Source organism: Crocodylus porosus, unplaced genomic scaffold (genome assembly GCF_001723895.1).
Source record: "Crocodylus porosus isolate Cpor-Errol unplaced genomic scaffold, CroPor_comp1, whole genome shotgun sequence".
Lineage (NCBI taxonomy): Eukaryota > Metazoa > Chordata > Crocodylia > Crocodylidae > Crocodylus > Crocodylus porosus.
Genome location: NW_017728914.1, coordinates 8,964,174 through 8,976,818, shown reverse-complemented (window position 1 = coordinate 8,976,818; position 12,645 = coordinate 8,964,174). Strand labels below are relative to the sequence as shown.

General features: G+C 38.1%; 2 protein-coding genes across 2 annotated transcripts in view; one reads left to right on the top strand and one right to left on the bottom strand.

Annotated features, from left to right (window-relative positions):
• The window catches only part of FAM196B (family with sequence similarity 196 member B), a 33,316-nt gene extending 25,350 nt beyond the window's left edge, over positions 1-7,966 (bottom strand). The window contains exons 1-2 of the mRNA XM_019534854.1: positions 5,717-7,966; positions 1,272-1,346 (exon numbers count right to left, since the gene is read on the bottom strand). Coding sequence (XP_019390399.1) covers positions 1,272-1,346; positions 5,717-7,086 — 1,445 coding nt within the window. The 5' untranslated portion in view covers positions 7,087-7,966. The remainder of the gene's footprint in view (positions 1-1,271; positions 1,347-5,716) is intronic.
• DOCK2 (dedicator of cytokinesis 2) overlaps positions 1-12,645 on the top strand; it is a 519,632-nt gene that overhangs the window by 209,819 nt on the left and 297,168 nt on the right. The gene's annotated exons all lie outside the window — the stretch shown is intronic.

Genomic DNA, 12,645 nt, shown 5'->3' with positions numbered 1-12,645 from the left:
TCTGTATGAAAAGAGTACGTGTCATCTGGTATTGACATTTATTTTGAACCTGTTGTCCTATCTTTAGACCCTAAGCCCCAGCTGATCCTTGTTCTGTCATTCTATGTTTGCATCCTATACCAAGAGCTGCACCAAAGCAGCAATCTGTCTGTGTTTGTGATAAAACTGCCTCCCCTTACCCAACTGTATTTAGCAGTTCTATCTCAGCACTATATCTTGTAGCCTAACGTTCTTCAAACAGTGGGAAACCTCTAGAAAACAGATCCAAACTAGAACTGTATTCAATTAAAGTAATAATGATTGTAGTAACTGAATAGCTAAAAGTAATAAAAACCACAATCCTAATATCTCCAATTCTGAACACACATATATACACACACACAAAACCCCCCTCTATGAATTCCATATTACAATTGTCACTTACTGTCAAATTCTGTAATGATATATTTAAAAAATCATGATGCTTCCTGTGAACTGTAAGTTACTTCCAGGATCCCTAGCTGTGGAAAATACATACTTGTACAACTGCTTATTTTGGTTTAAGATGAGCACGTACTTGATGCTGATCTTGTGTCACAAAGAGTGTTAATAGCATATTTCAAGTGAATTCAGGTTCCTGGTGCCAACTGAAATACAATTCTAAAGTAAGGAAGGGGAAATCAATGGATATTAGCCATTTAAATTCCTTGATGATTAGGTTCTTGAGTCCAGCCAGCATCAAGAGAGATTTACAAGCTTGTACTGAGCTGATGGATTTAAACTTGCATATTCACTGCTTCCAGAAAGTACTGCAAAGTTATTTGGCTACAACTAACTATTTAAGTTAAACTTTAATTATAGGATTAATTAAAATAAATAAATTGCACTCTTTCAAAGAAAATAACATTATTTGAATTGAAATGTGATTTCATTTGTGTACTATACTTGCATACTTTTCACATGAAACAGCAAGTATAACTTGAGTCTGGAAAAGAAGTTGGTCCTGCAGATTATTCATCTGTCCTAAAATCTAATTTCATTTAAAAACATAAGCTTTAAAGAAATAACACCCAAAGGAAAACCAATCCATAGAGAATTCCCCACAGGATTTCAAAGCATGTTAGTGAACATGATGCTATATAATGTCAATGGAAATGTCTAGTTTAATTTTCTTAAATGTTGAACCTTTCTAAATAATTAAGAAATGTTTTTTCCTATGCCTTACAATAGCACAGCTACACTATTGTAAGATCTATACATACTATATCAAGTAGCATGAAGTAGTGAAGTACCTGTAAATGATACATGCAGTGTTCTGGCAAGTGCTGCAGTTGTTGAGGTCTTGGCCAGTGCGGTAGAAGTTGCGCCTGCAATGGACAATAGTTCATTCAATTCATAAAAACCTGTACGCTGACAAAGTAGGACTCTTATCACAACATGCCATTCTCTGTGCATTTTTGTTATTATAAACATAAATTAAGCAGCAAAATCTATTATATAAAGCGTCTGATTTTAAGCCAGTCAAAGAATACAGTATATTCATATTTCATCCTAACCTTCTGTCTTTAAACTTGCACTGTCATAACTACAGTATATAAGATTCTCTGGAAGGCTGGCTACTCAGTATAACTATTAATTCTTCTAAGAACACTTTAATTGCAAGAAGGCATCTTTATGTAAACACGTTTGAAAGCATTCAAAAGATCTATGCTCTCCGTATATGGAAACTTACCCTTTCCCTTTATACCTTTTGCTATTTTTTTCACTCTCATTCTTTTTTTTTTCCCTTTCAGACTGAAATTTTAAATGGCCCATGAAAGCAAATAAACATAATTACTTCCATCAAAAATAAGTTATTTTGTGGATTCTTATTTCAACATCTTGCTGGGTGATAATTTTTATATTTGCAAATTAAATTAAGGAAACAAATCTTTTTCTGTCTGTCTTTACAAAATGAGCAAACTGGCACAGTTGTAGACTAGCTATCAGTGGATATATTCATGGCCAGGCTAGAGTTCTCTCACACATGACTTCAATCTTAGTAATGATATAGTAACATGAAGCAGGCAGCCCTGTTTAGTGGCCATTTACATCTCGAGGATCCAGTCCATTAAGTTTAATGCAGTTTAACTGAATAATGAGTTAATAAGGCCTAAAAGATGCCCTAAATTATGATCTGATGGCTTTTCTGAGAGCTAATCTCTGACTATTCTTTTCAGTAGGGATATATTGCAAAATAAACCTTGCCATTGTTCTTCTCAACACATGTAGCTGTATTGCTAAAAAAAATAAAAAAATAAAAAAAAATACCTTGCATCCATACAGTTTTACTATCACAGTCGCTAAAGAATTCTGAAAGATGGATTGAAGCTTGAACAGAGCCAGCTAAGAAACTCATAAGTATCCCAGTCTTCAACAGTGCATTAACAGAATAAAAGGGAAGAAAGTACATATGGTTTGATCTATGTTTTAACTGACAGTGCTGCTGTTCTCTTGAATATTCAGATCTATAAATACCAGGAAGTTTGCTTTCATAAGTGATGGTCACTCTAATCCTGTTCAGTGTGATGAGGAAGGTTGGGCAGATGTTTCCTTAACCCTGTGTGTCAGTATTTGGCATACCGCATGTTCATACAGCGGATGTTTCATAGTCAGACCTTTATGGAGTCTTCTGAATTTGTAGGCCTTTGCCAACTGAGGATAGACTAGTTTTGTAATTTATAAATGTTTGTTTTTTTAATGTCAGGTTCATACCCATCTGGTTTTCATTTAGAGAAAATAGGATGGTGTTGAAGGGCAGTAGGTTTATACAGTGGGATGGTTTTGAAAGGCAGGAAAAAATCGATGAAAATGAATAAGGAAAATGTTGGGTGCAGGATTAGGGAGTGAGGAGCAATTTGGAGTTGTGGAATGTGAAGAAGTGCTTGAGATGAGACTTTAACATTTAAAAAAACTGACTTGATAAAGCTCATTGGAATTAATAAGTTAGAACATAGTATCTTCTTACAAAAATATTTACATGACTATAATGATTAAAATAAATTATCCATGATTAAATGATTTAAAAAATGTATTATATATTTACTTAATGCATCAATTAAATAATATTTATACTGTGAATGGGAAGGTTTCAATACATATTTAGTGTGGCTAGAAAATTGGTTGTTGAAATAGCTGAAATACACCAAGACAAATCCAACCCTCAGACTAAGCATTTCAGCTAAGAAGGGAAGACTTCTGCATGAGGAAGCCTGGCCTATCCACTGAGCAGGGGTGTTCAACCCTGTGGGCCGTATTGAGCCCTGCGTGCCAGAAGTGGGATCTGGGGCCTGGTACTGCGCCCTCCCAGCCCTGTGTGCCAGGACTGGTTCTTGGAGGTGTAGCAGTGCCCCCTCCCACCTCAGCTCATGGGGTTTGGGGAGCCTGGTACCACTCCAATTTGGCATTCCACACTGGGATTGGGCCCTGGAGCCTAACACAGCCCCTAACCAGCTCTGTGTGCTAATATCACCGCTGTCCCACCATCAAATTTCCAAACCCCTGTGGCGCCCCATTTTCTGGAAGACATAGGACTGTGGGCCAAATGTGGCCCAGGTGCTGGGGCTTGAACACCCCTGATCTAGGTAACATTTATAGGGATAGATTATTCATCTCTATCTTGTACCGCTCTTGTTCATTTTCTACATTTTTTTTCCTTACAAGGATTTGTATTCCAACTTCCATCCCAAATCTGGCCCCATCTTTTTGTGAAAGTTTATTTCTGCTGCTTTGGAATCTTTTAGTAATATGAAAGATCTTGTAGGATTCACTCCTTAATTATAGCCAGAGATGAGAATTACATACTGTTGACATACAGGGTCTAATTCTAAAATATAGAATTTACTTGTGTATCCTCATCAATTATACCTATAAATAGTCCATTTTGGACAATTTCATTTTCATATATCATTTTCATGTTCATTGAGGTAACTGAAAAAAAAATTGGGTGTTCAAGATAGTTGTTTTGCATGTGCTATTATTGCATTTAACCTTTATAAAATTAGACCCTTATTTTTCATAGAAAGCAATGAGGTATGAATTATTTGTAACATTTTTTTAAACAATAGACAACTTCTCAACCTGATTCATTATTATTTATTTCCTTATATAGAGCTATAAAATTTGTAATGTGCAGATACAGTCTATTCTGAACCACTGCTTAAAGTTTGAGTATTAATAAGACATTACATACCCTGTAAAACAGTACAGAAGTAATCAACTATTTTAAGATGCTTACTTTGTGCCCAAAAGTTTGCTTAAGATCTCCCCTAACTATGTTGTTGGTCCAGTAAAAGGTATCATGGGAAAAAATGTGGCTCATAACCACATCCTTGCTTATCCTTTCACCTTTGAGATACTAATAATGGAAACGGGCCTACTTCTGTATGCCTTTTAAAAGTCATATAGACAGGCTGTCCCATTTGGGCCAGGTACAGACATTACACTTTTAATGGTATAAGTGATTGGAAATTGGTCTATACTCATAACAGAACAGAAGTTCAGCAGACAACTGGTCTATATCCATAACATAACAGAAGTTCAGCACATACAGACTGGTTTAAAAATGGCAGAACCCAATCTCAGATTTGCTCCCCCTACCAAAGAGTGAATGTGTGTACTGTACCAATATAAACTATGGCACTTATAGAAGACTGTGTAACTGAAATCAGTTCCCCTCAGGCTTTTTTTAATATCTGTACCTAGCATTAAAGTCTAATGCACATTTTAGATGCATAAATCACATGGCTGCAAGAGGGGCTAGTGATTTTGCTGAAAAACATGAAGCATTACTACAGGCCATACATTTTTGCTTTATATGGGTCTTACCGGTATGAAGAACAGTTATTTTAAAACATTGGCTTGCTGTTCCTCAAACATGTTCTAGTTAATAATTTTCACATGTTGTTTTACTGCATGTGCATGGTTCTAAATTATCAGGCACCTGCTGAAAACATGAAAATGTTCAGAATACAAGTGATAGAAATGTACTTTGTTGTCCTGCCAGTATGTCTTTTTCTTGTTCTTAAGTCACCACTCTTAAATTGGTAACCCTTTCTGTTGTCTTAGTTTTCTTGGTTAATGATTAATAAAATGTAATCCACATAACTGTCTTGGCAGAAATCCCTCATGTAGATGTAGTGCTTTGGCCAATAACTTATTTTGCTCAGGAAGGCAGGCCTGGAATGCAGAACCATTTTTTGTTAAAATAAACTGCATTGGTATTAGGTACACTTAGCCAGTGCAAAATTCTGGTACAGCTAAGCTGCCATAGACTTAACTGTAGTAGTGAGACAAAAGCTCTGTTGTAATGATGTCTGATATCCACTGTTAATGCCTTTGAATTTATGCATTTGTGTGAGACAGCCTATAACTGAACTGAGACCAACTTATAAAATTCATGTGCTAATATATTTATGACACCATAACTTGAGTCAAGATATGAATTTTATATAACCCCCCCCGCCCTAATTCAACCAACATTCACTATCAAGTAAAGCCGAACTAGGAAGGCATCTGTTTTTGTCTAAAATGGTTCAAGTATCAGAAATTCTAGATAAGATATGGTTTTCCAAAATCTTTTAAAAATATTTCAAAGAGAGATTTTTGACAGCAAAGGTTAAAAGAAAGCAAACAGCTACTTTTGACTTTTGATAAATTACTTAGTAAAATAGCTTTTTAATATTAAAATACACCATACCCTTCACTGAGGGCTCTGGCTTTTTCCAGGTCTTGAATTACATTCAAGAGGACTTTAATCTTCTCCTGGTTTGACTGCAAAGATTCTTCTACGGACTGCAGCCTGCCTTGTAGGGCACATAATTCACCATGTGCCAAGTGAATTTGATTTATTTCTCTAATCTCTTTGTTAGTTTGTGGTTTTATTTCACTCCTTGGAAGATAGGACTTTATGTGAAAACTTCCTAAACAATCATTATACTCTGGTACATCTGGCTGTGTAGAACTTTTCTCAGTTTCAGTTTGATATGAAGGAACAGATTTTGATGCACTACTTCTGGACAATGACATTACTGCCTGATCATCATTAGTCAGTGTCATACAGTCAGAATCTGTTTCAGGCAGTGCAAGCTGTTGATGGTCTCTGGGGAAACAGTATGATGAACTGTGATTTGATGGAGGTGATAATGGAGTAGTGCTGGAGTCTTCATTTGATCCAAGTAACTCAGAATCACTTTTTTCTGTTTCACAAGAATCAGGCTGTGCATTAACTTCATTGCAGTTACTTGTATTCACCAAGCAGGAGTAAGATCTTTTTGAATTTGATGGTTGCATACTACTTTCATTCAATTGTTTCATTGCAATGGAAGAATGTGCTGAGTCACTTAAATCGATAGGCATGTCCAGAGTATAAATGGAAGCATTGTTGGCATATGGAGAACTCAGATGTATGTATTCAGGCACCTGGGTAGAAACAGTTGCCTTTTCCAGTACTGAGAAAGCATCTGCATCCAGGTGGATGGGTCCATTGCTTTGTGCTTTAGGCACTCCTTGACATAAATGATTGGTTATTTGGTCTTTCTTAGATCCATCTTCTAAATGTTCAGTTATCCTTAAATAAGAAAAGTGTGAGGACAGGAGATCCTGTTCAGAAAGATTGCCATTGACATGGACAGTGCTTTCAGGCTCAGTTGGCATTTCTGTTAGAGACTTGCTTATTATCAGTTTTTTCCTCCTAAAAACTGGGAAGTGTTTCCTGAGGCTAGGAGAAGTCTGAATAGCAATGTTCTTAAGCCCCTTTGGAGCCCTTGGAAAAGCAAGGGGGTAGTTTGACAAGTTCTGGTGCCTAGATGTTTGTGCCTGTCCAGTCACAAATGCTATGTCTTTGGGAGGCTCGATGTCCAAATCAGTGACACCCATTGGCTTTTTGCTTGTACCATCATCTTGGAATCGAACTTGCTGAGATTTGATTCTGCGGTGGTGTGGCTGCCTCATAAAATCAACAGAATCTAGGCTGTTCCGTTTCAGTAGTACAGGACGTACTTTTATGTTTTGCTGGGCCATTGAATCGCAGTTTAAGGTCTGCAAGTAACGCGTTTCTTTGCGACCCATTTCATTAGGTCATTCCAAAAGTACCTGGTGGTTATACCCCAGATCCAAATGACAGTTTTAAGTGTTGCTTTTTAACTGTGTTCCTTTTGCTGCTTGTTATCATTTGTGTTTCTTAGCTGGTGTATTTTGTTTGGGAAATTATTTTCAATTTCCCCTTGTAGCTTTAAATATTATTTTATTAGAAAGATAGCTAACTAGTTAGACACAACAACAGGATGAACTAATAATTTAATCCTGAATCCAAGGAGAAAGTTATAAAGGAGATCATTTGGAAACCTTAATGTATACATTTTGCAACATTGTTGTTTAATAGGTAACAAAAGTATAAATTACAGTAGAATAAGGTATATTTAATCCTAACTAATGTAATGTAAAGATAAATATTAATACTGCTTTTCTGATGCCCCCTTTGTTGACAGTTAGCCCTTCAGAAATCCGGTGTTGAACTGTAGACCTGCTAAATATTTCTTCTTTTTACAGAGTATATAATAACTGGCTTGGGCACTAGCATTTTTGATGCATAATATTCCTGTAGGAACATATCCGTTAATATTAAACTGAAATTAATCTTTCAGAGATGCTTTCTCTTCTTGTCCCATCCTTTTACTTCAGCAGCTGAAACTAATCTTCTTAAAAAGCCAAACAAAAATCAGTGGCTTGTGACTGAGAAAAGTATAGCATCCAAAAGGACTCTGTGAAAGCAGTTATTGATGTATGGTCCTTACTTTCTAGTTCATCCAAGTACAAGGCTAAGCATGTCTGAAGAACTGTTGTTTGAGTGAAATCTATAAATACTTTGGCATCAGCAGGGTAGTCCAGACCACCTAGTCAGCATTTGCAGAATAGCAGATATTTTTCTGAAAATAAAAAGACAACAGTTGCAATTGAACAGTCTGAATGAACACTCTTTTCCCCTCCTGCTGGCTTTCTCTCTCAATATTTTCCACTTGCAATGCTTGGGGGCCCCCCATAGTAGGATGCCTGAAATGGAAACTGAAAAATAATATTTTGTGATATGAAGTGCATAAATGTTTCCTTAGAATTAAATACAAGAAAATATATTTTTCAGAATAATAATTCAAGGAAATTGAGGTTACTTTCAGTCGTACTGCATAATGTTGGGTGTGGATCTGAATCCAATAAGGACCTTAGAATCTCAAAGAAATCCAGTTCCAGAGCTGTAAATGGGTACTGGAATTGGTTATGTTTATAATGGCCAGAAGCTGAATAATTTATAATACATGTAAGAACTTTGGGCAAGTCGGTTCAAATAGAATTATGAATGTTTATTTTGCAGTAGGTATCATCAAAAACACATATGCAACCATCTGTGAGATTTGTGGGGCCTACCAGTAGGAATGGGTCAAACCTACATTCTATTTTTCTTAAAAATTGCAAATAATAGTTTGTCAAATAATAAAATATATTTTATATTACTGTGGGTTCCTGAAATCATGCAGTGGCATGCTGTAAAATCTGAGGTTGTGATGAATGCTTATAATGTGCTCCTTGCAAGTAGTTTGCCTAAAGCTTCCTGCTATATAAAGCTGGTTTATTGCTCATATGCCAAATATTTTGAAAAAACCTTGAAAACATTTTGGTTACACAGTGAAACTGACTTCTCTGAAAAAACCATCAGGACAACAGAATAGTAATCAGCAGAAAACAATGTATATGTTAAAAACAGAAATAACAGTTCAGTACTTACAAAAAATAGGGAACCCCCCCCTTTTTTCTATAGCCATCTGCTATCAAATGAATTCACTTTTGCATTTTGATAATTAATCTATTCTGTCTTTCTAGGACAGGGGTGGGCAAAATTTGGCCCACAGACCAAATCTGGCCTGCCAACTGATTTGGTCTGGCCAACGAGCAGGCACCTGCCAGTTGACTAAATCCACCAGGAAGCAGCGTTACCTCTAAGTTGTGTTATGAGCACAGCTGCACAGGCATGCCTGATAGTGCGGCATGAGCATGCCTGCGCAGCTTAGAGGGAACTCTGCCAGGAAGCTGTGCGCACTGGCCGGGGTCAGGGCTGGCAGGTGCAGACAGGAGTGTGGAGTACTCAGCCCCATGTAGAGCACCACGGGGGCAGCTGTGGGCTGGATGTGAGGGGTGGGCTGCACACACTCCGTGACTCTCACCCTTCCTCCCCCACCCTTGGCCAGTTCCTGGGACCTAGTGCAAGGTCAGCTCTCCCCATGCACATGCACACCCCCACACACAATTTACAAGAGGCTTTATTTTGAGATATTATGTAATCGCTTCTATATACATTACTCAAAAAAAAAATTGGGAACAAAATTATTTTTTGAAATTAAATGTAAATGTCTTATAACAAGTGTTTTGATTGTTAGTATATGTGTTTTTTGTCTATAATTTGTGAAAATTATATTATCTAAAAGATTTTATGTGTGCAGGCCTTGACAGCACACCAAAACTCATTAAGTGACTTACCAGCTAACATAACTGCTCACCCCCATTCAAGAATTAAAAACATTCCAAGGTTGGCATAACCATCTTTGACAGGTGTAGTCAGTTTTATAATAAAAATTAACCATGAACAACATTCTCCCCATTCTCCTACTCCTCCAGCCCAACACTGTAAACTTGGCACAAAACTACCATTGTCTTATAATTTATCACATAATACGTATTTTATGGTCCTTTTCTAATGAGATTTTTTTTCTTAATGACCAGTTAAAAATCTGTTGGCATGCAAGCTATCAGAGCTGAAATTACATGTGCAGGGTACTGGGTTCATGACAGTGGTGCTGTGCTTAATCTTGGCATCCAGTTCATTTTGTATCTATCCAGCTACATAGTCAGCAAATTTCAGATGTCAAGAAGATTGTTTCATAGTTTCTAGAGTTGGAAGGGACTTGAGCAGATGATCAAGTCTGACCCCCTGCCCCAGGCAGGAATGAGTGTTGGGATCATAATACCCCAGCCAGATATCTATTCAACCTCCTCTTGAAGACCCCCAAGATAGGGGAGAGCACCACCTCTCTTTGAAGCCCATTCTAGAGCCTGGCAGCCTTAACTGTAAAGTAGTGCCTCCTGATATCAAGCCTGAACCTGCTTTCAATCAATTTGTGGCTGTTATTCCTTGTTATTCCAGGTGGTGCCCAGGGGAACAGAGCCTCACCTGTTTTCTGCTGGTCCCCCTGGTGAGTTTATAGATGGCCACCAGATCCCCTCTCAGCCTTCTCTTGTGGAGGCTGAATAGATTCAGGCCCTTTAGTCTATCTTCATAGGGCCTGGCCTGCTGCCCCCTGACCATGCAAGTGGCCCTCCTCTGGACCCTCTCACAGTTAGCCACATCCCTCTTGAAGTGCAGTGCCCACAACTGGACACAGTACTCCAACTGCAGCCTGACCAGCGCTGCATAGAGGGGAATGATCACCTCCCTAGATCTGCTTATGATGCATCTGTAGATGCACGACAAGGTGTGGTTAGCCTTACTGACCACTTCCTTGCATTGGCAGATCGTGTCCATCCTGGAGTCAACATTGACTCCAAGATCCCTGTCAGCCACTGTGTTGTTGAGAAGGGTGTTCCCCAGCCGATAGGTATGCTGCAGGTTCCTTCTCCCTAGATGCAGTACTTTGCACTTGTCTGCATTGAATTCCATCCTATTCTCATCTGCCCACCTCTGTAACCCGTCTAGATCTACCTAGATACTGTCCCTCCCCTCTAGTGTGCCCACTTCTCACATCTTTGTGTCATCAGCGAATTTGGACAACATGCTTTCCATGCCCACCTCCAAGTCGCTGATAAAGATGTTGAATAGCACAGGCCCAAGGACCGAGCCCTGGAGAACTCCACTACCCACATCCCTCCAGGTCGAAAACAAGCCATCCACCACCACTGTCTGGGTGCGACCATCAAGCCATTTGCCACCCATCTGACTGTGTAGGTATCGATGCCAGAGTTGCCTTGTTTTTTTATGAGCATGGGGTGAGAAACAGTGTCAAAGGCATGAGAACTCAATTGACATGAGAGTTTTATTATATTCTTCTCTTAGATGCTAATTTATTTTTTCTTCTCTGCAAATGAGAACGTACGCATCAACCAGTTGCTGTTCAAATTGTTCATATACCTCTCTGCAAATGAGTATTCAATATGAGCTATGAATATTAATCAAATATGAGCATCGACCTTGACTTATGATTTCCTATCCTGTTAAAATTTTAGTAGAAGATGTGATAACATATGCTGAGAAACTCATTTAAAGTAAACTTTTAAGAAGGCTAGTGGCCAGTTGACTTTTGTGGACATAGCTATTGCTTTCAAAACTGGCAGTGCTAAAAAAAAGCATACTATTGTACTTCAACATTTCATTTATGGTAATAATTCTGTTGGAGGTATAGATATTCAGAATGTGCTTGAAAATAAGCCAATGCAGGTTTTGCCTTTAATGTTTCTGTGTTTTGGTTTGGACATCTGTAAAATGAAAATAAAAATACTGGCATAGAAGTATGAGGTTAACATTTATATATTTATATAATGTAGCATGAAGTATATGAGAAAGATGTGGGTGCTTAATATCAACTGATTGTAGTTACTATTTTACAAATTATCATTATTTTATTTAGGCCATGGGTCTACACAATTTGTAAACCAATATAGAGCTATAGAGTATAAGCGTATGTACTGAGGGATCTTGTGATCCTATATGACGGATAGTCACATGATGTAGTATGCAACCTTACTGAAGTAATCTTGTTTCTGGTAAGATTTTGTCTCATACTTTTTTCTTTTGATACATTTTTATTTAATGGCTATTACGGTAAAGTATAATGTGTAAAGAAAACAGCTTCAGGATGCCTTGTGTGAATTGCCACATACATTTTGTAGATGCCAGTGTGGTAAATTGCATTGAACGTGTGCCTTTGACCTAGTCAGACTACATGCCATCTCTTAACATGAGAATCTTCCCTACCATTTGACCTTCAAGACAGATGCTTTTACTTTCAGTATTCTTCAGTGTATGAATTTGAGTGCAGTGCTTGTTTAGACTGCAGTTCCACTTGCTGAGTGTAAGTGCATGAGAACTGCTGAATGAGTGCACCAGGGTGTAAACTGCGTCAGATGGAAGACAACCCTGATTATAAGACAACGCAAGATGTGGGCAGCGGTGTCCTGCAGGGTTTGGTGCGTGGTCCAGTACTTTTCAACAACTTTATTAATGATTTGGATGTGGGGGTGAAGAGCTCACTGGGCAAGTTCACGGGTGATACCAAGTTATGGGAAAGCGTGGGCACACTTGAATATAGGCTACAGATACAGGGAGACCTAGGCAGGGTAGCATAATCTGATGAAGTTCAACATCGAGAAATGTAAAGTGCTCCACCTCAGGATGAGCAACCTCCAACACACATACAGGTTTGGCAGCACCAAACTGACCAGCTCCATGAATGAAAAGGACCTGGGGGTAATAATAGACCACAGTATGAATATGAGCTGGTAGTGCAATGCTGTAGCCAGTAGGGCAATTAATACTCTGGCATGCATCAATTGATGCTTCTCCAGCAAAACCAAGGAGGTGAGTCTTCC